The sequence below is a fragment of the Felis catus genome, chromosome C2 (genome assembly GCF_018350175.1).
Source record: "Felis catus isolate Fca126 chromosome C2, F.catus_Fca126_mat1.0, whole genome shotgun sequence".
Classification (NCBI taxonomy): domain Eukaryota; kingdom Metazoa; phylum Chordata; class Mammalia; order Carnivora; family Felidae; genus Felis; species Felis catus.
The window spans coordinates 55,035,251-55,061,249 of record NC_058376.1 but is presented as its reverse complement, the minus strand read 5'-3'; the positions used below and the strand labels follow the sequence as shown (position 1 = coordinate 55,061,249).

Here is a 25,999-nt window from a genome sequence, read left to right as displayed (position 1 = left end):
CTTTACACCATACAAGAGTTCAGCAGGTAGGTATGGTTTGTTTGATTCCTACCTTAAACAAGGACACTGTGGTGCTTGATGTTCCTAAGTGTTGAAGATGATGATGAAGTTCTCCTAAAGTATGAGGGAAAAAAACACAAGTGATGGATATACAATTATTCTCAGAACGAAACTGTCATTTGTGTTACTCATTCTTCCATTGATAGTATAAATAGAACCTCTAAAGGCCGCCTGGGATTCCCTCTGGATAAAGTAGTTTGAGAATTAGAAGGGGTTTAATTTAATTTGCCTCTATCACTACTCTAAGTTCCTGTTTGTCCTGATTTCAGTTTTAACTTTAAGCTATTTAAGTTTTCCCCTACCTATGCCTTTGTAAGTTATCTAGGTATTAGATTCTTTGGACAAATATTATATAAATAAACCCCTTCAAGCTGAGGCTATGTTGTATTTTCACAAGAGGAAGAAGTCTGAACACCAGGTGTTTGTGGATGGTCAGCCACAAAGTTCTAATGAGGCAGAAAACCCTTTCATATTTTAAAAAATCTGGCATGCTTATGATGTTGCCCACTAAAGCCATCTGCCTGAGACAGCTGTATCTGACTCTACCTTATGATGGCTTAGGCTGCTCTTTCCCCAAGACAGAACTGCTATATAGGTTAGTAACATAGATTTAAGATTTTATGTTTCATGCAGCAGGTGGACTCACAATGCAGAGGAAATATTATTTTAGCAAAGTTGCATGCAGTGAGTTTTTTGCTAGAATAAAAATGACATGTACTCTCTAGGAAATTGATATACTAAATGTAGATGTGACTGTGCCACTCTAGCCATTTATGGATTATAACAGTCCTCTCTACCTGTGATTTTGAAAACATAGATGCTTCTCCAGTCATTCTCTGTTCTCTCACCTTGCTTTATTTTTCTTTACAGACCCTGGCAACATACTAATTTCTATCTATTGTCTATCTCAGTCACTAGAGTGCTCTCTCCTCTGAGCGGGAGCTTTCTTTACTACTTTTTCACCTGTGCCGGGTGTGTAGAGACTGCTCAGTACTGACTAATCTTGAAGGAATACGTGTAGAAATGAATGCTGTTTTACATTTACAATTTTATAGGCAAGGTATAGCTTAATCTTCATAGAGAAAAGAACTGCTCAACTATAATTACTTCCTCTTCTATGTACCAGGTATGATAATGCAGGGAGAAATCCACTTATATTCCCTTCTTTCACTAAATAAAGTGATACCTAGATACTAAAAAGTGTGCTTGCTCTTAAGGATCATGATAATGCAAGAAGAATTAAAGCACTTCTTGAGATTTGTGGTAAATGGAGCGAGAGAGAATGTAAATGGAAAAGACGTGTTGCAGATGATGTTCTCTGAAAGTGGACACTGAGACAGGGTTTGTGGTGCAAGATGTTGATTATGAAAGGAAGGGAGAAGAATTGGGCTGGGAGAGAAGCCTAGCTGTGATTCAGGCCTGACAAAACCTGGGGCAACTTGCTGAAGAGCTCTGGACCAAGTGCTGCCTGCTTGGCCCCGTCACTGGAGGCAGGCTGCCCTGGGGAAGGACATGCGGCCAGGTCGAGGTGGCTCTCTGCAGGTAAGACAGCCTGAGGGGGCTGACAGCAGCAAGCTGTCTGCTGGCCACGTCTTTCCTTGAGAGGGGACCTGGTGGTCCATCTTCCTGACTACCACGACATATTTAAATCCTGCAGCTGCTAATTAGAAGAATTTGTAAAGAGATACTATGTACCCACTGACTAAATTTTGAAGTGTCTACTTGGATCATGACATAGCAGTAGTGTCTCACGAACCCTGAAAATGTTGTTCTAAGAAAATGGTTCCTCTGATCATTGGTGTATGCTTACAGTGATGAAGCTGGTTTGTTTTGGAAGCACTTGTTTTTCAGAACATTTCTTTACTCTCAGGTTTAAAAAGTATGTTTTAAAGTTACTTTATTCTGTGCTCTCCCCCCTAATTCTCTTACACCCCTTATGGCTTTGTCAAATATAATACTTTGCAAGAAAATAACTTTTACAATTTGCAAGGGATTGCTATATCTTCCAAGGTTTTATTTATAGGTTATTTGAATTTTGATATAGCTTTTCTTAGAAGAAAAAAAGATATAAATATTAGTCTTCAAGGCTAGCCCACAAAGTTCTACATTCTCTCTGCCCCTCTGATTTCCTGAATTGTCTTGAAATCCAAAATTTAGCCAAAAATTCCTTGGGGGTGGTCATGGGGAAGACACTGGTGTCGTATTAAAGATCTCACAGTTGGGCAGAGCCCCTGATGGGTAGGGGGACAGTAGAATTTCAGAGATGTGAGGGGCAGGAGCAGGAAAGGAAGGCCCTGGCGGCAAGGTGTCAGGCAGGTGTTTAGGCCATTTCTAGCTCTGTCTCGAGTATGTTAACTGGAAACTGCCTGCACGGTTGTGGCAGCTACACTGTAATTACAGTGGTCTTTGTTGCTCCCCTCCATTCTGAAGCTCAGTGGAGTCATAGCAGCAGTGTTGTGGCAGCATAACACAGATGTGTCATTCTCCTCCCCCAGTGGAAAAAAGATGGGAGGGAAGCTGTGCGCTCGAGTTCTATTTTTAAATGTCCATCACTTCATTTCAAAACATTTTTTCAAACATGCCATTCTTCCTTGAGATGCTAAATTTGAGGTTTTAGAAACCAAATTCTGAGTTAGACAGCATAAAACCAACTATCTCAAAAGGTTTAAACACAATTGGTTTTTAATTACTTAGCAAAAAATTCATTGTACCAAGAATGAGAGAATTTTTAGCTTAAAAAGCAAAAGCTGTAAGGAAGCAAAAATCTGGGCTTAGAATAAAAATGTCATCTCAGTTTTTGAGTGTCATTGTGGCAAGCCCACAATATTGTAATCAAAAAAGGGAAGAAGATGGATCTACTTTGGTTAATATCTTAAATACTTTAAATTTTCTTCATTTTACATTGGATTTACATTTCACTCCTTGACACAATGTCCTTTCTGAGTAACATAGGAGAAAAGCACTGTTCTGAAATATAACTTGCCCCCTGGGTTTCCACTGGTTCTGATTCCTGCTTGAAGAAAATGGTTTTTCTTCTCCTTTCCTAAAACATTTGAGTGTTTGTCCTCCTGTGTTGTGACTGTGAGAAGTCTGTGGTTGGTGTTTCACAGGAGAAACAATTAAAGCACCACATGTCTGAGCGTGATGGAACGCCTTATGACTGAGTAAATGCTTTTATTTCTCTGGTAACTAACCTGTACCACCCCATCAGTTTTATATCTGGAGGTGAATAGAAAATGTAGGTTAGAGAAAAGAAGCTGTACTCCACACTGCTCAGAAGGAGCTCAAATGGCAGTTCTTGCTGGGTGTAAAAGAGAGTTTTGCTTGATCTTTTAGTGTAGCTTTTGAATCCACCCTTGGAATAGGAAAGATTCTTCCTTCCATCCTGATTTTATTGTGAGTCTAAAAAGGAGTAGGAAGCAAGGACTTTTCAAGGTCCTTTCCAGATCTGAGTCCATACCTTCAACACTGGCTCCATGGTGAAGAGTAAGCCTTGGCTAAATTTCTGACTGCATGTCAGTTGAGCACCTGACTCTTGATTTCAGCTCCGGTCATGATCTTAGGGTCCTGAGATCAAGCCCCACCTTGGGCCCTGCCCTGGGCATGGAGCCTACCTAAGATTCTCATTCTCTCTCTCTCTCTCTCTCTCTCCCTCTCTCCCTCTCTCCCTCTCTCCCTCTCTCCCTCTCTCCCTCTCTCCCTCTCCCTCTCCCACCCTTCCTCCCTCTCTCCCTCCACCCCTCCCCTGCTTGTTCACTCGCTCCCCCCACAAAAAAATATTCTGACTGCATGTCACTAGACACTTAGTAAATTAACCTGTGACTCCGCTTTCTTATCTGTGCAGTGGTGACACAATTCTTCCCAGGGTTGTTTTGAAATTAATATAACCTAACTAGCTTGATGCATTTCTTCTTTTATAGAATTTTTCACCTTTCCTAGAGGTTGGAACTAAGAGATTGGAATGTTACCAACATCCTCATGTGCTGTAGGAGAGTAAAAAAAGCCCCCATCTCTCGATACAAATAAGTTTCTAGATTACTATGAGTATTTTTGAGTAAGAAGCTTACATAGGATATAAGTTATCAAGAAGTTTGCATTTTTATGTAATTTGGGAAGCCTTGGTGATGTCATGTCTTTATTTTCATAATCTGTCACATGGATGCTTATTGAAGGCCCACGAGATGAAATCTGCTATCACGTAAGGTCTCCCCTACAGAAATGACTTGGGAATTTGATGAAAAGTTAACAGGATATTTTCCAGGGTTCATTTGAGAGCTGTCATTTTATAAATGGATAGATTATATTTCCTGAATCAATGCCAATAGCAGATATTTATTATGTAATTCAGTATATTAGATGGGTACCAAGAATGTGTGCTTTTTTCCGTCCTCTATAAACTATATTCTTTAAATCCACCGAACCCCACCCATCCGTCTCTAGCAGTGTTGGTGCTTTGATGTTTGTCTAATGGTTCATTTTAATCCAGGACATCTAGTTGGACACTAAGACCTGCAGATGCTGACTTTGAAATCTCCCTCATGCATCCCTTCAGCTGTCTTTCAAGGCCAAGTCCTCTTCATCTCCTGTCTGGATTATGTAACAATAATGGCCTGAATTGTCTTTGATCCTTACCCTTCGATCCTACCCTCACCCTTTTGTAAAATATTTTTCACCCTATTCTTCTATCTTGCTTACCAAAATGACTTTTATCAGGTCATTTTGAGTTCAGTAACTTTTGATGGCTTTTCAGTGCCTATAGGTCAATTTATATAGATTATAAAACAATAATTTTTTGGTCTGGATTTCCAGACTCTTAGCAGTTTGACAACTGTCCATATAGCCAACCTTATTTTCTTCTGCAGGAGTAACTTTTTTCCAGATAAATGGATCCTCTCATAAGTTTTCAAACACCTCCTAAGCATATCTGCTCTCATCTTTGACCCCTATCTAAAATACCTTCTCATCCTTTCTCTACTTGACTCTTAAACCTTCAGAGTTCAGCTCAAATTCTGTCTTTTTAGTGACACTTTCCCAATTGCCCCAGTCCCATTCAATTCTGTGGCCCACAAATCTACAATGCATAACTATTCATAAAACATATTTCGAACATTCTAGAAGGTTCTTTCATGAGGATTTTTATCATTTTATTACTGTCCCTGAAATAGAATAGTACCTGGCATATAGTAGGTGCCAAATAAAGATTTGTTGGATACAGGGCTCCTGGATGGCTCAGTCAGTTAAGCATCTGACTCTTGACTTCTCTTCAGGTCATGATCTCAAAGTTTGTGAGGTTGAGCCCCATGTTGGACTGTGCACTGACAGCAGAGCCTGCTTGGGATTCTCTCTCTCTCTCTCTCTCTCTCTCTCTCTCTCTCTGCCTCTCCCCCACTAGCACTTGTGCACACATGCATTCTCTCTCAAAATAAACATTTATTAAAAATCATAAAAAAAAGATTTGTTGGCTAAATAAAGTTGTTTTACCTTGCTTGTAACTCTTCTTGGCCTCCCTTCTGGCTTAGAAGACAAAATTCATATTCCTCACCCTAGCTTCTAAGGTCTTTCACAAAGTATTTAACTCTTTTTTTGGCTCCCCAGTATTCGCCTTTCTAAGCCCCCAGTCGCTCTTGATGTGGTGTTCACAAGCCATGTGCATTTCTATTTCAGTATCTTGGCTTATGATGCTTTTCCTGACTATAAACACTTGGCTTGTCTCTTTTCTGCCTATTTGCATTCCATACATCCTTATAAGGTTAAACTTAGATCTCATCGTCTCCATTAAAACACACTTCTCCCTTTCATTCGAATTCCTAAAGCATTTACACCTATACCAGCTAGTTTCTGGAAGTTAATCATACTTCTTATTTTTACCTGCTTTTATTGAAAACACTTCTTTTTAAAAGTGTAATATATACCTGTTATTGTTTTTTTTTGAATGAAGCCACAAAAAAGTGCAAAGAAAAATTTGAAAACATCCCCAAATCTCATCACCCAGATATAAATACTGTATCACTTTATGCATAATTGCCCTGAGGTTATGTAAGATGCTAGTATTTGGTGAATCTGGATGAAGGGTCTATGGGAATTCTTTGTACTATTTGTGTAATTTATTTGTGGGTCTAAAAAAAATTATACAGACCCAGAAATAGATTGATGAAGTAGTATAGTGTTCATAAAATAATCCAAATAATATGGTGATATTAATAATATAGGAAACAATGCAAATATGTGGGGGGAAAACTGGACTGTTTAATTAACTGGTGATAGAATAATAAGCTGTGCATCTGGTAAAAAAAGTTGGGCTGTTTCCTCATATCATACACCCAAATAAACCCCACATGGATCAACACATTAGAAAATGATAAGGTATGAAAACAAGAACATGACTGACAAGTGTTATACTCACGGGTTGAAATTGACATAATAAAGCCTGGCAAGAATACTAAAAACCATAAAAGAAAAGCACTAATAAATCTGAATGCATAAAAATTAAAGGCTATATATGAAAGAGTGGGGTGGGGAGCACCATAAAGTTAAAAGACAAGTGATAAACTGGGGAAACATAGTTGTAACCTGTATGACACAAGGATTGATAGGCATTTGGTAAGGTATCTACGAGGTTGTGTTCTATAGTAACATTCCCTGGGCCCTGCCACTCTACTAATGATGTGACGTTGGGAAAATTAGCTAACTGCTCTATACCTTACCTTTCTTATTTGCAAAAGTGGGAATAAGAGTCCCTTGATTCATGGTGCTATTATTGGGCATTTAACATAGGTGAAAGCATTGAGAACCATGCTTGGCATTAATAATAGTAATAGTGACTGCTAAAATATATTGAGGCTTACTATGTGCCAGGCACTGTGCAAACCTTTTAAAATGTATAATTTAATCATCACAACAACCCTTCCAATGAGAAGGGTACTATTATCCTCATCTTACCGATGAGAACCCTGAGATTTATAGAGGTTTTATAACTTGACCAATACCTAAGAAGCAGTGGAGGTAGGATTTGAGCAGAGATGGGATTCCAGACCCATCCTCTTGACATTTACACCATACTGTGGCAATTCTTAAGACATTTTAGTTTTCTTTTCCTTGAGTCTTGAGACTCTTTAATCTTGACAGTTAATTAGACTTTCATGTCCCTCTTAGTAGATGTATGAATTGAGCTCTTCAAATGTATTAGGTTGCCATCTCAGAGAAAAGAAGCCTTATAGAAATTCATTACATAAAGAATTAAACTTACTTTGGCATACTCTATAACACCAACTATAATGTCTATGGTAGTTTTTCCATACATGCTTGTTGGGGTACTTTCTTTCAGTTTTATCTTGAGAAAATAAAAAATCAGGACTGATTTTACCTTAGCACTTAATGGACATTAAATTAGCTAAAGTAGTAGCAAAGACAGGTGTTTGAGATATTAAACAGAAATAATACTGGAAGTTGCATTCTCATTCAAAAATAATTTCAGATTTCTTATTAGTAAGTTAAATTGATTTTTTTTTAATTTAGGGAGCTTTTTAAACTTTTTTTGATTTGTGAGCATAATTTATTCAAATTTTAGTTCACGTGATAACAGAATAAAATTTCTTCTGATAGTCTCAAAATTGAATTGAAAACTTTTATGAACTTTGTATATGTAAAGACAGAGGCTACCATCTCTCTTTCTTTTGATGGATTACAGCCAAGGTTTAATTTAGTTATTCAGAACAAATCTGAAAATACTTTTTGTATGGTATTAAACATTTTTCTTCATAGTAATATAGTGCTAAATCATTTAAAACCTAATTTGAAAAGAAAATAGTGAATCAGACTCATGATTTATGCTTCTTTAATCATGAAGAAGAATTGACTTGTAGGGACATGAAAGGTTTTAGCTCTGTGCTTTAAATATGATTTGTTAAAATCACTGGATTTCAAGGGAACACTTCTTGATTGAGATACCTTATTTATCCCTCTAGCTTTTTATTGATCAGTGATAAAGAAAGAGGGACACTAGGGGCACCTGGGTGGCTCAGTCGGTTAAGCATCTCACTTTGGCTCAGGTCATGATCTCACAGCTCCTGAGTTCGAGCCCTGTGTCGGGCTCTGTGCTGACAGCTCAGAGCCTGGAGCCTGCTTCGGATTCTGTGTCTCCCTGTCTCTCTGCTCCTTGCCTGCTCATGCTCTGTCTCTCTCACTCTCAAAGAGTAAATAAACATTTTAAACAACTTAAAAAGGAAGAAAGAGGGACACTAAATACCCTTAGGAGAAACCTTGCTTAATACATAGTAATGTATAATAAATACTATATTTAGCACTTAGCTTGTTGGCCACCTATCCTATTTCCTATCTGAACCAAAGCATCAAATTAGGAAGGTTGGAAAAAAGCCCTCTGAGGAACCAAAATAAGTATAACCATCTCCATTAAAAAAAAAAAAAAAATGTATGAAGAGTCCCAACCTCACCACCACTACCACCGCCCTCACCAGTTCTCACGTATTTCCCTTGTATTCTTATTTTGCCTAGACTCCAACATGTTTGGATGCTAGGTTTCTAAGCCTCCAGAAGTTGAGGAGGAGGAGGAGTTGCTACAGGCAATCAGGCAGACAGCCAGAGGTGATCACTGGCATCTTGATAACAAGAGAGGCTGCAGGAGAACTTTAAAAGCAGACATAAGAATGCAAAAATTATAGCCATCTGGGGTCATTTGATGTAGGATCAGTCATATCCAGTTTCCTCAGACCCCTAGAGAATGATTGTATTACAGAATTAATACAATAAAGGACATGAAAATATTAAATTACAGTCAGTAAATGTCAGCATTTATCAGTCTCCAGTATCCAGTCTGATGGTGGTGCCTCATTCTTATAAGAGGTAGGGGTTCGGGCTTGGTAATTGAAGATTCAAGTGCCTCCATTTGCTGTCTTGCTTCATTAGATCAGTGTTAGGATCTTCTGACCCTCCTTTTATCTCCCATTTTCACCTGGAAGTCTGTGGATCCAGTTTCTGCCCAGGCCTTCACGATCTAGGTTCTCTTGGCCAAGCTGTCATCTGAACTTATGATCTCTCTATAACTTCTGATGCAGGGTCTCCATTCCCAAGGAAACAAATTCTCATGGATGCCTGAGTCTTGAGCTTCACTCTTGGGTCTTCCAATGAGCCATATATGTTCCCTTTAGCAGACAAGGTGTTCTTTAGTCAATGATTAGAGGAAGTATTGTAGGGTATCCATGGTTAGTCAAGTTTTAGAAACTCTACCCTACTCATAGCTTTCTTCCTTCTTCATTCCCAGTGGAATGTCTTAACTAGAGCTAACTGCCCAACCTAATTTGAACCCTTGCGATCAAAAAGATCCTATAGTACCAGATTTTTGTTACTATAGCAGAGATCAAAAGAATATATATTGCTGGTGTCAGGAAGCCCTCGTCAACATTGCTTTTTCCAGTAATGTTTAGCCCCCTTTCTTTTATAGGGCTTTCCAATAATGAGCATACACTACATATTAGAAATAGTTTTACCCCAAAGAGATTTTTTTTTTAAGTTCCTTGCTCAAGATGGTAATTCATCAGATTATACCAAAAATGCAATCAGTGCTTCTACTGCATCACCTGTAACATTTTCTCTATTAAGACTTGTTAATGGGCCAGTCCCCCTCTGTTAGTATCAGGTTCATTACTTCCGATGTTGGTAGTCATGGTCTACCTGGAGTCCCCAGGGTTAATTAAGAGGTGAAGATATTTTGAAGGTATATCAAGTTTTGTATTCCACTGAACCTAGTGTGACAGAACAGCTTTGCAGCACTACATAGGTTATCCAGCAGCTCAGGCTGCAAAGGGCTTTATTTATTTAGCCTCCTTCACTGATATGTGAGGCTTTCCCTTATTCTACCTACCCCTGTAACCATTAAGACTAACCACAGCCAATTATATATACATATGTATATATAATTATGTATATATATACATTCATACATATAAAATTATGTGTGTATACACACACACACACACACACATCCAATTTTATGTGTTTACATATATAAACAGATATACAGAATATAGTGTTTTTCAGATGCTTAACCATCCCATTATATTACCTGAAGGAGAGATTACTTCTTGGAACAGAATTCTGAGCAGGCTTTTAACATTGCATGTTTGATCCTTGAACTGACTTTGGTGATATGCCCACTGTTGGAGCCCAAGTTTATGTTATAGGATGGTTTAGACTGTTATCTTCAATTCTTCCATTGACAGTCTTAGGATCAGTTTTCATAAGTTTTTCTTTCCCTCAGGACCATTTATTACCTCCATAAACTAGCCTGAGATTCTCGCTAGCAGGCTATAAACTCTTTGCAGGCAGGGATTAAATCCTTTTATCTTTCTACGCCAAACACAGTACCTGGATTCTTACCTTGCATGTTGTAGGAGCTTTACAAATGGCTTATTGGTAAATTAATTAATTATAAATGAGACTTCTGGGTAGCCTGTGTCTCATTGAGCTTTTAATTGTTTCTTCAGCATTAACTAGAAAATGCAATTTCCCAAGAGGTATGTTTTATCTTAGTGTTGTTTCAGACAGGGACTGGGACTTTGTCATGATGATATAAATTTTTGATTAAATGAAAACAGCAGTTTATTTCTCTTTTTACTAATATCTCCACATAAAATACCATTTGTTAAATGGAGGTACAATTGGAAAGGAAAGGTTTTCTCAAGTTATTAACCAAGGCATGGAATAGTTTTAAAATGATTTCTACTTCATATGTAGGCCTTGCTCAGTTAATGTATCCACTTATTAGGCATTAGGAAAATGTGACTGAGGAACGAGGTTATGAAATAGATGTGCAAATATGGAAATAGAAGGAGACTGTATAGTTTGATTAAGTTAATGCCGCTCTACCAAGCCTAATGTTCTCTTTTTGCCCTTTCTTCATTTAGTAACTAGGCCATTTCCCCCAATATATTAACTGTGGCCTAGGAGGCAGTGAAGACATTTGAGCTGCTATATTAAACCATTTTAGGATTTTGGAAGTAGGAGTTTGCAAATCATTGCTTAAGGGAACCAAATAATAACTTAGGAAGAATAAATGCAGCTTACTAAAGGACCCAATATAAAGCAAGTAGTAGTTTATGCACTGGGATGCCTTAATGCAATGTTTGTAAGTGTACCCCTGTATCTTACTAACTCTTAGATTCTAGTCTGAGTCAGACAGGGCTATTGCTGACCCATTTGCCTTGGGGAAATTGAGAAACATGTGCCCTTCCTTGAGGAAAATTTTTGAGTATGTTATGGACAACTTGAACAATCCTCTGAGTTCAGGCTTGAAGAAAGTGGGGCTGTGGATGGGTACCTTCTCCAGCCTTGTTTGGTGATTCTGGACTCCACCGACTTCACCCTCCTATAGGGAAGGGAAGACCGAGGGGAAATGAGGGATGGGGTTGAGGAGCACTGGCTCTGGGGTTCAATCAGGACTACCCAGCTTCAGATCACCCAAATGGTGGTTCCATAAAGCAATCTTATTTTTAAATCAGTGATCAGAACATCTACCTTCTATTACGAATCCTACAACACTGCTGCTGAGAGGTCATGCCCCTTTGGCCCACCCAGGTTCAGTGGGAATGGGATGCGGGGCCCCATAGCCCTGGCAAGAGTGAGCCTGTGTATATACCACACATACACCCCAAACTTCAGGGCTCACGCACACTGGCAGTGCACACATCCGCCCACCGCATCCCACCCCCATTCTCATCCGTCTACCCAGAAAAGGAGCCAGTCAGAATTGGGCCACCTAGAGCCAGGTACAGGTACTGGGGTAGGCCAGTGAGTGAGCAAGCCCCCGGCTCCTCCAAGTCTATATGCATGCTGTGGTCGCCAGGGTGGAGTTACATGATGGAGAGCTTTCCCCATGGCTTTAGGTTTCAACTGGGAGACTCTGTGTCTCTTCTGCTGTCACACATGTCTCAGAAAAGTTCACATGTCTGCTTTGTGAATACTGTGGTAGCATTCTGCTAGTATTCAAAGTAATACAATGTTTCTATATTAAAGTGAGTACTTTAATATTTAAAACAGAATCTTGAACATTTTTCACTTAGTTTTCACATTTTACTTAAACTAATGCTAATATTTTTTTATACTTCTATTTTTTTTAAAGTAGAATGTACTTGAATAAATTCAGACTATATATTGTAAAATGTAAAAGCATATACTAGTTATCCATCCTCTAATTGTGTGGTTAGAACTATATAGCCCCCCTGAATTTCTGAACAAAAAGCAATATATGCTCCTTTTAAGACTCTGAATCTGTTCAGGACTTGCTAACATGAACTAGGAGGTAGGAGAGAGACTTTCTTATACCAACAGTGCTCTAGAGACTCAGTTGGGACTTTAAAGCCCCTAAAGACCTCAATCTCCCACCAAAATACAAATCCTGATATAAGGTTATTCTTATACTTAGTGTTAGACTGGATTGGAAAGACTTGTCTAATGAGCTTTCATTTTAAGAAATGTCTTTAAGTGACATAAATTCACATTGAGAATGTAATTTCACCATGAGGTTATTTATATAATCTTTTACTTTTAAGTTTTGCATTATGAGAAATTTCAAACATACACAGAAGTGCAAAATAGTGAACTCTTATGTAACATTACCCAGCTTCAGCAGTTAATAGTTTGTCAGCCATGATTCCTCCAGAGGCCCCACTTTTTTCCTTTGCCCTTAGTAAGTATCAAAATATCTGAAGTAAGTTTCAGACATCATGTCCACTTACCTATACATGGTTCAGCATTTATCTCTATTTATAGGGCCTTGTTTTTAAACATAACCATCATGCTATTATAATACCTACAAAATTTGTAATAATTCCTTATATCCTCTAATACTCTTCCACATTCAGATTTCCCTGATTGTCTCAAAAACATCTTTTTGTAGATTGTTCAAACTAGAATCCATATAAGGTTTATACATTGTATTTGGCTGTTTATGTCTTCAGATCTCTTTTTTTCGTATGGTAATAAATTTTTTTATGTTTTCATTACATTTTCTTACAATTTATCAAGGAAGCTTAAAGGAAAAGTTGCTACCAAAACTAATGTGTTAGGCTTTATCTTTGCATGTGACAGCAGGGAAGGGGCAGAGGGAGAGGAGAGAGAGAATCCCAAGCAGGCTCCTCGCTGTCAGTTCAGGAGCCAGAAGCGAGGCTCAATCATCCCATGAACCGTGAGATCATGACCTGAGTCAAAATCAAGAGTTGGTCACCTAATAGACTGAGCCACCCAGGCACCCCAGGCTTTATCTTTAAATCATTAATTTGTACATTCTTTATGTTTTCAGATCTATACATACTTAATGCTGACATGTGAAAGCCTAGGAAAATGAAAAAAAAAAGTTTTCCTTTTGTAATTCAAAAACAGACATGAATTGATTTTATCACTCAACAGCAGAAACCAAATGCAAAAATGTGGCCCCACCCTATTTGAGTTCAAGTAGATCTATATTAAGTTACATTTTTAAACTACATTATAGTTTGACCTAACCCAAATATCACTTAAATTATGAATAAAAAATGTCTAAGTAATGGCCTCTTGGCTTCTGGGATCTTATCTTTTTTGTCTTTCAGATTTGGCGTTTATATTTCAGTATGGAAAATTCAGTGTGCCAGGGTGGCTCAGTTAGTTAAGCGCTCTGACTGTTGATTTCAGCTCAGGTCATGATCTTATGGTTCGTGGGGTCTAGCCCGGCATCTGGCTCTGTGTTCATAGTGCACGGAGCCTGCTTGGGATTTTTTCTCTCTACTTCTTTCTGCCCCTCCCCTGCTTCTGCTGCTTGCTCTCTCTCTCTCTCTCTTTCTCTCAGAATAAATAAACTTAAAAAAAAAATTCAAACTGAGACAATGTTTTCTTATCAAATGTGTGAATGTTTGTATCTCCTTTACTGTTACCAATTAACATACCTAAATGGCTTGTTGATTTGACAATATTCCCGTTGAGTTCACTCTGATATTTCAAAAGCATTGTTTTTTGTCAAAATGGTTGAATCCTATATTTGCTTCTTTTAGAAAATACTTATTTTGTTATTCTACCAGGTTTGAGCATTGTTTTCTTTCAACATGGATAGGAGGACAGATAAGAACTTCTTCTGTCATTGTAATTTTAACACTACCATACTTGATATAAATTGTGCAGTCCTGCTAAAATGCCTCAAAATTTTACCATTTCTTTTTATAAACTCTCAATCTTGTGATATCTTTCCTTTCTTAGGATATGAACGAGTCTGCCAAACAAGAAGATATTTTGGAATCCACAACAGATGCTGCGGAATGGAGTCTCGAAGTGGAACGTGTACTACCACAACTGAAAGTCACGATTAGGACTGACAATAAGGTAGAGAAGATAGAACGCAGTTTTTCAAATGGATCTTCATAAGGCAATTTCAGGGTCAAAGGCACTACTAATTATATGAACGATTTAAGCGGGTAGGATTCGGTTTCCAGTGTTTTGTCTTAACAGAGATTTAGTAAATTGTTGTTGAATGAATAAATAATATTAAAGAAGGAAAGAGAGGAATAGATCTTTAAAGTGATTTGGAACACGTCATGTTTCCCTGGGATTGAGGGGTATTTTCTTAATATACTTTGATGTATTTTCTTAGAAATCTTATTTTGTTTAGGTAAATAGTAAATGAAATTGGAATTTCATGACTGTATAGCAACTGATTATAGTTAGAAAATGGTTTTGGAGCTCTGCTGGATGGCAGAACAGAAGACATCCTGGAAGTTGCCTTACATAATCTATTCAGTACATATGATTAAAAGTCAGATAATAAGAAAATAATCAAAGCATTTGCATTAAGTTTTGGAGATTGGGCCAGATGAATGAACTGGCCCATAGTCAAGTTTCTGCTTCCTTTTACAAGAACGTCAGAAAAAACTATCAGGTGACTAGACAATCCTATTCTCATTAATACTATAATGTCTACAAAAGAGACTGGAGAGAGAGACATCTAGGTAAAGAAACTAACAAGTTTCCATCCCTGGAGGCAGGAGAAGAGCACCAGCATTACAGAACAAGGTTCTAGGGAAGCTTGTTACTCCGAAAATATGGTCCTGAATCTACCCCCGAAGATTGCTGTTTTCAGAGTGCCTTAGAAATGAATTTATTCTTAGAATGTCTGGATTTGGGCTTGTAAAACTGTGTCCTGGAGAAGGTAAGAAGTAGCCTAGACTCCTAGGGCAGTCCTACAATAGGATAAAGGCAGCAAAGGTCTTGCTAGACTGAACAGCTGTGGAACAAACTTAAAGGTAAGTGGGCAAATCCTGCAGCCTGTTTACCATGTATTTTCCCAGACACTATTATGTAGCCATTATTTGACTACATTAGGGGTAAATTCTTGTTTGCATATCTCATATGTAAATATGTGTTAATACATATTGTGTTACTACAATTGTGTTATATTGTGTTGATACATATGTGTTAATACATATTTACATATGAGATATGCAAAGAAAGAATCAGATTTCTTCACTGATTCAACCTCTGCTAAAAGTTGTAATTTGCAAAAATGTAATTTTTTTTGGTAAAAATGTAACTTCTAATTCTTTAGTTTTTGGTAAAAATGTAATTTCTAATTCTTTATTTTTATAAGAGCAGAACTCATAAAATTAAAAATTATTGTTATTCTGGTTAGAATGACATGTTAAAATAACTGTGTAGTTAGGAACTCTCAGGTACATCTTAATTCCTTACGGAAGCCTTTAATTTATTTAACTTTCAAGCTAACTCTTGACATCCAGCATCTCATTTAGAACCTAATAGGATCGATCACACAAGAGTGTTTTTTAAAGCATAGTCATTGATTTCTACATAACAGGAGTAACTGAATAAAGGAAGAATATAAATGTAACAGCTAACACATACAGTTTTGCAAAACTAAGTACAGGTTAAGTTCTACTACAAACTAATATTGTAGTAATCAGAATCCTGGGTTCTTAGAGAATCAGTGATCTGATTGGAGAAGAATTAACTAGGTGAAAGTTGGACTCTTAGTCTTGTGCCATACATTACCAGCCTTGATCTTATGAGGATATACTGTGCCAAATTAATAAAAAGTCAGATTTTACAGGCAACATTCCAAAATGTCACATAAAGTTTTGAGGGCTTTTTTCTTTATATGAATATCATTTTGAATTTAGATTTTTAAAAAATTATTTATTTCCATTTTTTTCTGTTTGATAGCATTGGTAATTTTTTTTATTTTTACGTTTATTTATTTATTTTAAGAGAGAGAGAGAGAGAGAAAGAGAGAGAGAGAGAGGAGAACATGTGCACATGTGTGAGCTGGAAAAGGGTGATAGCAGGGGGAGAGAATCCCAAGCAGGCTCTGTGCTGTCTGATGCAGGGCTCGATGGGCTCAATCTCAGTATTGTGGTAAAATATGCTGATCTAAAGTTACATCTGATTTTTTTTTTTCAGAATTCTTTTCTAGATCATTTGGTCTTTGTGCCTAGTATTTCACAAACTCTTCTAAGTATTTCAGAGCTATCAAATAGGAAATGCAGGTTTGGGGTCAATTTATTCAGCTTACTTAAGAAAAATGAAATTGTATGTTGATTTGAGAAAATAAAGGGTTAGTAAATAAAGAGATATTTTTCATGTCACAGAAATAAAAATAATCTGGTCACATACGAGGTTTCTCATGGGCTCACCATCCTCCTTCGTCAGAAGAGTTTGACTCCAGCTTCATGGTACATCCCATTCTTCCTCCACTCCTGACTCGACCAAAACCAAACCCTCTCCTTTACTTTTGGCGAAAATAATTACCTCTCACTCGACACAGGCTATTTAGGACATTTGGAGACTTCAACTTTGTGTTTGAGGGAAAATGAGCTGTTTTCAGATCAGTGTGTTTTACCGATCATTATTAGATTAATTTTTAAGTGGCATAGAGATGTGGGAGATAACTATACAGGGCCTCCATTATTTAAATCCATTAAAAAGTTCTTTAAAATGACCTTGTGTTAGCAGTAAATAAGTCCCATATTTCTTTAGCACTGGATCAAATGTTTGTTTTGCTTTTTTCCCCTCACAAGTTCAGTGCTTGTGTGCTTCTTGGCAGGTAACTAACAAAAAAAAATTAATAAATAAATAATAAGTAAATCTCCTTTTCTTTTTGTTGTTTTGATGAGATGCTCTCGTATACTGATATTTTATTTTATATTCTCTGTAATGTTGTAATTAGGTTTTATTGTAAGATGAGGTTATTCTTTTTTCTGGCAGCACTCGTTACTGTTGCCAGTTTTCGAAGAATGCAAACGAATTTTAATATTAGCTTAAATTACAATTGGGAAAATTAAAATGTTGCCAAAAATGCAAATGATATGTTCCACACTGAAGGTGAAGGACTTTTGTCATATGTTAGCTTCAATGGACTATATTAGTAGTTCCCTTTTTAGAGTTGGTTTAGAGAATGCTCCTGGTGATTCCTTCTAGAGTGTTATATACCCAGAGACCAACTCATATTGCCCCAACTTGGAATAATGTGTCTAAAGACACAGAAGTTCTGCCAAGAAAGTCAATAAAGCCAGCCAAGTCCTGGGTCATTCCATTTTAGTTAATGCCTCAGTTATGACCAAGTGAGTAAGGCTCTGGAGTCCATTCCTTAGAAGGGCAGTCTGAGGACAGCTAAACTAGAGTAGACATGAGTGCCACCTAATCAAATTGTCTACGAGTATTATTAGTATACTAAGACTGTATATCTTGTACTTTTTGTTCCTTCCCTCCTTAGTTCATTTTTCTCTTTATATCTCTTTCCCTTTCTTCTTCTGTGTTTTTATCTCTTTTTTATTGTTTTTATTATTTTATTTTTATTATTTTTTTATTAGACCCAGGAGTGGTGACAAGTGTTACGTAAGGACTCTGGTGGAATTTAAAACTAAGAGCAAACATCTGTGACTATAATCAGACTAAATTTAAATCTGTAACTGGTCAAGAATTATCTTAAACTCTGAGTCTTTTTCAAATACACTCTTTTTTTTAATTATAAAAATAATATGGAAACAATTCAAGGGGAAAAGGGCTAGGCAGTGTGCTATAAAATAGAAACTGTCAATTCCATGTTTAGTTTCACTATCAATTCCTGATTTACTGAGCCAAAGCTTCAGAAGCTTAGTGGAACTGTGGCAGCCACAAAGACCAGGAGAAGATGGAGCCTATCTCACACATCTTCCCTTGGCACCTTCAATTCATATTTCTACCACTTATTACATGTTCAATCCAGGGCAAGCTACTCAACCTTTCTGTCCCTCCTTTTCCTAATCTGTAAAATGGGACTAATTATATTAGTTACCTCACAAAGCTGTTGTAAAGCACCAAGAACAGTGTCTATGACATAATTAATGCCTAATAATAAATGTTAATTATTGTTAAATTATAGTATTGTTACTATAATGTTGTGTTCTGTCACGGCTTGTATTCAGTTCCTGTATCAGTATTCAGGAAGAATTTAACAAAATTTCTGCACTAATGCTTCCATCATTTAAGGGAATATTTTAAAAACATAAGCCTTATATCCTTACATGGGGATGTAATCAGTTTCACGTAAGTATCACTTTGGTAAATCTTTCCAGTTTTTTTCCCTAGTAAAGTTATATATAAAATGATAATAATAACTGACATTTACTAAGTGTTTACCATGTGCCAAGTGCAGTTCTTAACATTTCACATATATTAGCTCACTTAATCCGTTCCACTGCCTTATTAGATGCAGGTACCTTTTACCACAGGGGAGGAAACTGAAATACAGTGAAGTGAGGTTAACTTGGCTTTGCCTAGTAAGTCACAGATGTGATATTTGAACCTACCACCCAGGCTCTTACCTATTCACTTAGTGATAGTACAGCATACTGGTTAAAAGCACAAATTCTGAATCCAGGTTGCTTGAGTATGAATCCTGGCTCTAACACTTACTAGCCATTGGACCCCATGGGCAAGTTTCAACCACTCTGTGCCTCAGTTTCCTCATCTGTAAAATGGAGTTCATTATAAAACATAGCTCAAAGACTTATTGAAAGGATTAAATGAATTAACCTATCTTAAGCACTTAGAATGTTGCCAGAAGACTCACTTAATATATATTGACCACTATTTCCATGTGCTCTTATGTATATAGTTGAGATTATACCTTTTATAAAACATAATAGTATATCATGGACATAACTTTAGCTGAGTGGCATGTAGCAGAGATGGGTTGGCCAAGCCCAGCAGGTTGGGGTCAGACCAGGTCTAAGATCTGGGTGGAGGAATGGCCAGATAGAGCATGCAAGAGCTAATGGTTACAATTTGGGCAAGCATAAGTAAGGACTGTGAGATCTGAGAATACAGACCAATAGCAAGAAACAGAATCTGCCAGTTAGCCATTTTATTTTTTCAACGTTTATTTATTTTTGGGACAGAGAGAGACAGAGCATGAACGGGGGAGGGGCAGAGAGAGAGGGAGACACAGAATCGGAAACAGGCTCCAGGCTCTGAGCCATCAGCCCAGAGCCTGACGCGGGGCTCGAACTCCCGGACCGTGAGATCGTGACCTGGACCGTGAGATCGTGACCTGGCTGAAGTCGGACGCTTAACCGACTGCGCCACCCAGGCGCCCCAGCCAGTTAGCCATTTTAAAGAAACAAGTGGTTACTGCAGGTAGAAGCACTTTGTCACATTTATTGAAGGATAATATTTTCCTTCATGACTGAAATATTTTTAAATTCATAATAGTAATTTTTAAAAAAACTTTTAAGTGAGGGGCGCCCAGGTGGCTTAGTTAAATGTCCAACTTCAACTCAGGTCATGATCTCACAGTTCGTGAGTTTGAGGCCCACATCCGGCTCTGTGTTAACAGCTCAGAGCCTGGAGCCAGCTTCAGATTCTGTCTCCCTCTCTCTCTCTGCCCCTCCCCCGCTCATGCTCTGTCTCTCTTGCTCTCAAAAATAAATTAAACGTAAAAATAATTAAAAACCTTTTAAGTGAGTCAGTTGACAGTTGCCGAGTGGAGTAATAACAGTAGTTGAAGATGAGAATTCTTCATATCCCATAATTTCTGGGGATTTAGAAGATGTGGTTGCAGATTCATATAAATTTCACTTTCTGTATTTTTTTATTAATTTTGAATCATTCAGTATTTAATGCTGTTTCTTGAAGACAATCCACCTATCATTTTTAGTTTTCTTGTTACTATGGAAAAACAAGCCCATGTTTGACTGCGTGGAAATAAACAGAGACCACGTAAATTAGGACAAAGACTGTTTATGCAGAGCTTGCTATGGCCGGGGAGTTAGCCACCATTGCCTGCATTTGGCAGAGACTTAAAGGCGGGCAGGAGAAGGTAAAAGATACATAGTGGGAGAAAGCAAAGGCTTCAGAAATGTTCAGATATGACTGGAGATTTGGAGGCAGAACTAACTAGAAGCAGGGCCTCCTGGGTGACCGGGTGGGGGAAGATATGTGACTTTGTCTGGTTGGTCCTGCATTGGAAGCCAGGGGCTTGGGGAGAAACATTCAGGAAGCTGGCAGCTGCTAAGTCTGCCGTGGGCTTACTTCACAAGGAGGTTATGGTTTGACTTCCTGGACTAGTTGCTGCAGATTGTGGGTCAGAATTCTCTTTTGTGTGATGATCTGGCCTTTGTCTGTTGTTTATTTGTACTTTCAGTCTCTCAATGTCATCCATTGAACTGAGGGAAAGTGGCTTCTTTAATGATCAGTCTTATCAGTCTTTATCAGAAGGACTTTTTTCAAGGGTTTTTACCATAATAGAAACAAAGTAAACATTAATAATATTTATTCCTGTTCCCCAGAAATCAGGAAGAGCAGAAAGTGTGAAATCAGTTTTCAACTAAACCTTACATAGGCCCTTTTCTTCAATTATACAGTATTTATTCCTAAACAATTATGTATTATAATGATTTAATATGAGGTATTTAATGCAATGAACAAATGTTCTATCATGCTTTAATGCCCTGTGGATATTGTAATTAAAATTTTGATTAATGACAAATTGATTTTTTTCCAAATTATAATTAAATGTTTCCTGCTTTGTTGTTTTAAAAGATAGTTGGCTAAGTACCTCCTTCATTCCTCCAAAATGTCTCCTACTCATTATGTAAATCTTCAGGTTCATTACAAGAATTTAGATAAAGAGATTATATATTTTTTGAAAGGCTTTGGAAGTACTACAGCATGTGTTTCTAATTATTTCAAGCGTTTGATTCATTCACTGAACTGCTTTTTTACATCCTTACCTGCTTTTCAGTGTCTGACTTTCTCAGGGTGCAGTTGTAAAAAAACAAAACAAAACAAAACCTTAAACTTTAAATTTCAGCTCCAAACAATTGGATTTTCTTTTAACGTAAATAAACCATAAGGTGTTGCCTTGGGTAATTCACAGCAAGAAACCTTTCGGGAAGAGTCATTGTGCTAAGGTTGGAATCCTTGCAATAGTCTTGAGCCCTTGGGCTGTCCAGTCACTGTGAGAGCTAAAACCTAAGAGGGAGGAGAGAGGCCTTTATTAATCAGCGGCTGGAATTCCATTTAAATGAACCTGGAGGGACTACAGAATTACTGTATTAGATCCGAGTCTCTTCAAATTGGGAGCCAAGTCCTGCAGAAAATGTACAATAGTAGGCTTTCTCTTTTTTTACTGTTATAGAGGAATCTGTGTCTGGAAGCAAGAGAAGAGGGGTATTTTTCTCATTCCAGAGTAGTGGAGAAGAGTAACTTGCTTTGACCTTCTGCCATTGCTGTGTTTGGATAGAGTATAAGAAGAATGTTAATAAAATTGAGCTTTCTAATATTTCTGACCTGCAGGGATTTATGAATTGTAATAGTTTGGAAATAAAGAGCATTTCTTAAGACTTGTACTCTAGTTGCTGGATAAGGCTATATTATATTGATAGGGTTCTTGGATCCATGAGCAAACAGGTAGAATATATTCTGTGGGCTGGGATACAAGAATACATTTTATGTATATATTAGTCATTAAAATGAGATTCTGCCTGTTATTTGAATAACAGAGAAATTTACAATATTTAAAGATTTTCTGGTAGACAGACCTTTTGTTGAAAAATATTCACATAATTTAAAAAAAATAAGGCACCAAATAAAAAAAAAAATCAGCTCTTACATTTACCAGTAACAAATGTAAATACAGGTGGCAATAAGTTGGTCTCCATGAGGCTCCATGCAAGAGTAATAGCTCCAATTACTGTCACAAATGTTTGTAATTGTATCTATTGCTGCCAGACAATAAATGCTTTTTAATATAGTAAGGCCATAAATGTACATGCTGCTGTTGTTTAAACAAAATACAATTTTCAGCAAATTTATCCTTGAAACACCTGCTATAATCAAAAAGAGGTGAATGCTATCAAAATAAACTGCCTAAATTAACTAGACACATACATTTTTAGAGCAGCCTGCATGATTACTCAACTGCCACGTTTGTCTGAGAGAATGAGGGGAAATATTCACTGATGGACTTTACAGGCAAGCTTTCTTTAAAGGAGACTACAAAAAAACAGAATATTGCTTTGGATTTTTGTGTTATTTTTAAAACATGGTGTTATTTTGTTATAGTTGTTTTCTCCATTTCTTTTTTTTTTCTTTTCCTTAAGCTGATAAAACTGGGGGGTTTTTTGTTTTTTTTTTTTCCTTTTTAGCATATGGGTCACAGACAGATATCAGGGTTGTGGAAAAGAATACTATGCTTAAAATTATATACGTAAAACTACTGCAAAGGGGTGGAGAAAAACCCAGCCATCCTCAAGCAACTGGAAAAGATTTTTAGCTGCTTCTGTCATGGTCTTGTTGAACATTCAGGATACTCTGTTTAAAGATAGTTGATGATGCTTTCCTTCCTATTTATCCTGAGTGTGATAAATGCTTCAACTGGATCGGGGGAAAGGCTTCATTTATCACAAGTTGAAATAGGAGAACAAGTGTTTTTGCTTTAGAGATTACCATCAGCTCTAACTAAGGAGCATCGACAGTGGTAGCAGATTTTAAGGAAATAAGCAATAAAGACTGCATGTTATGTAAACAATGCAGAGGAAAGTTACTAATGCCTCACAGCAGATATACCTCAAATAGACATTTGTGATTGAGAGCAGTGAATTAATACATATTGATTATAATTAAAATTTCTAGACTGCCTAAATATTTCATTATTGCAAAGTATGATTTAATGTTTCCTTTAAATTACTTAACGTAGAATATAAATTGAAACAGAAACCATTTGTCAAATGGACCTCCCTATGAAATGCAATTTTTAATTGGTTTGAGTCATTTTTCCAATCAATGATATTGGAGGAGTTCTCACTATCACTGTTTTATTATTAAATTTCTTAATATTTGGACACATTTTGCTCCCATAGTCTTTATCCCATTACATTTGATTCTGTTTTCCTTATGCCAAGGCAATCTTTTATGTTTCTTGGTTCTTCAGCTATGCAGATGGCTCTATTTATTTTTCAGGTTTTTTGTTTTGTTTTTTGAGCATAATAAGGGATCAAAGTTTTGATTAGTAGATTCCTGAAGTTGAGAGCAACTGTCAAGGTTATCTCTTCTGCCTATCCATTGTGGTTACTCGCAATGAAATAATTACATTCTGATTTGGCCTAAGAGTGTTCCTGTATTCTCAGAAGGGCCCCATTCACTCCCACTCTGCCTTGCCAGATCTCTTCTCTGGCTTCTAACTCCTTCTAAAGTCTGGAAACCCTCACTGAGGAGATTTTTATGGCCATATACAAGGGATGCGGATGGAATAAGCATGAAAAGTAAGTCAGAGTCAACATATGAAAACACTTTAGTAACAGATGGTAGTCAGTAAAGATAATAATCTCTGAGCACACATTAGAAAGGCAGTTATTTAACTAACAAGGTATTTTATTTAGAGATTATAGATCTCCAGTTTCAGTTCAATTACAGGCAGGTGTGAGAATACTAGTGACTGTTATGATAGCCTTTACTTACCCTCTATTTTTCTCTACAACAGGAGGAATATCTGGAAAGCAGGAACTTTCCTGAGGAAACACGTATTTCCAGCAATAGTGGAAAAATAGTCTACTCCCTGCAACAAATATACACATACGACATACCATACATACATACTCCCCTCCTCTTAAGTCGTATGTTTAGTTCTTTGAACACTTATAAAGAAAATTCATGTTTTCATATTAAAAGGGTATACCACAGAAAACTAAGCTGCTGGCAATTAAAAAAAACATGTCACATTTAAAAATTCAGGAAAGCTACATTTTGTAATTATCTCACAACTTGATGGGCATTTTTCATTAAGAAAGTAATTCAATCTCAGGGCACCTGGGTGGCTCAGGCGGTTAAGCATCCAGCGTTGGCTCAGGTCATGATCTCACAGTTGGAGAGTTCAAGCCCTGCATCGGGCTGTCAGTGCAGAGCCGGCTTTGATCCTCTGTCCCCTTCTCTCTCTGCCCCTCCCCAGCTCGTGTTCGCTTGCTCTCTCTCTGTCTCTCTCAAAAATAAACATTTTTTTAAAATTTAAACAAGGTAATTCAATCTCATGAAAAAAATATTTAATGGACAATCTCACGCTTTCCCTCTCTCTCACACACACACAAATATGTGTACAAATGTGAGCTGTGGTGAAGCTGAAAAATTAATAATTAGTACAAGAAATAGAGACTGCAAACTTGCTTGTGCAAAGTGACAAAAAAGAATTTAGTTAATGCTCTGTTGTTAGGGAAGGGAGTGTTCTGGGTGGAGGATGGAGATCCACTGGTCACATTCCTGCTTTGAAAGCATGATGAGTTACCAGCCCACCCCAGCAACATTTACTACAGTGAACTTAGGCATATGCAGCCACCACTGTCAAGCCTTTTTCACATCACGTGACTCCCTGCCATCACATTCCCAAAGAATTTGGTCATTGGCCACGGATGGGCTATTAAACATGCCACAGGAACATCATCACTCCACATTGAAATCTTGAGACCAATCACTTTTGGACTGCCACTCAGACTTGGCCCTACCTCTCTCTACCTCTGCAGCTACAGTTATAACATCAGTAACCGAGTCTCTCTCCCTGTGGTGGAGACAGAGGTAAAATGTCCAGATCCCCTTATAAGCAGGGACTGCTGCCCAACCACAGAGAGTGTGGTCAGCAGTCATCCTCTAGCTGTCCACTCCTTTGATGGCAGAGAGCTGCCTAGCCCAGGTCACGCCTTTCCAGAGTATCCCACACCTGGGCTTCTGTGAATTGTTTATAATATTACACATAATACTGCTTTGAAAATCTTGTACGATGTCATTTGGTAAACATATGTACACATTTCCAGTAGAAATTTCACTACGAGTGGAATTGCTAGGTCACAGTGTGTATACATGCCAAATAGGGTTTGAAAGTGGTTATTACAAATTTGTATTCCTCCCAGCAGTGTGTGAGAGTTCCAGTTGCTCCACATCTTTATCAGAATTCACTACAGAGTTTATTTTATTTTATTTTTGTCATAGTAGATACGTTGTGGGCTCGTTGTCATTTTAATTTGCATTTCCCTGATGACTACCAAAGTTGAGCCCTTTCCATATGTTTTTTTGGCATTTGGATATCCTCTTTTGTCTTTTGCTGTTGGGTTATCTGCTTTTTGATTTATGGAAATTATTTTTATACTCTGGATATGAATCCTTTGTCAGACATAATGTATTGCAAATATGTGCTCTTTAGCTTTCCTTTTCACTCTTATTGGTGTATGATGATAAACAGTGGCCTAATTTGAATATACTCAAAATGATCTTTTTTTGGAAGAAGGGAGTGTGGCTAATACTTATGTTCTATTTAAGAATCTTTGCTTACCCCAGTGCTATGAAGGTATTCTGTGTTTTCTTTTTGAAGCTTTATTGTCTTACATTTTGCATTGAGATCTGCAATTCACCTAGCATTGATTCTTAT

At 37.4% G+C, this 25,999-nt stretch overlaps 1 protein-coding gene across 2 annotated transcripts in view; it reads left to right on the top strand.

Moving 5' to 3' along the window:
• The window catches only part of IFT57 (intraflagellar transport 57), a 53,644-nt gene that overhangs the window by 12,840 nt on the left and 14,805 nt on the right, over nucleotides 1–25,999 (top strand). For both annotated transcript variants that reach the window (XM_003991608.5, XR_006585031.1), the window contains exon 6: nucleotides 14,299–14,421. In XM_003991608.5, the coding sequence (XP_003991657.1) occupies nucleotides 14,299–14,421 (123 nt within the window). The remainder of the gene's footprint in view (nucleotides 1–14,298; nucleotides 14,422–25,999) is intronic.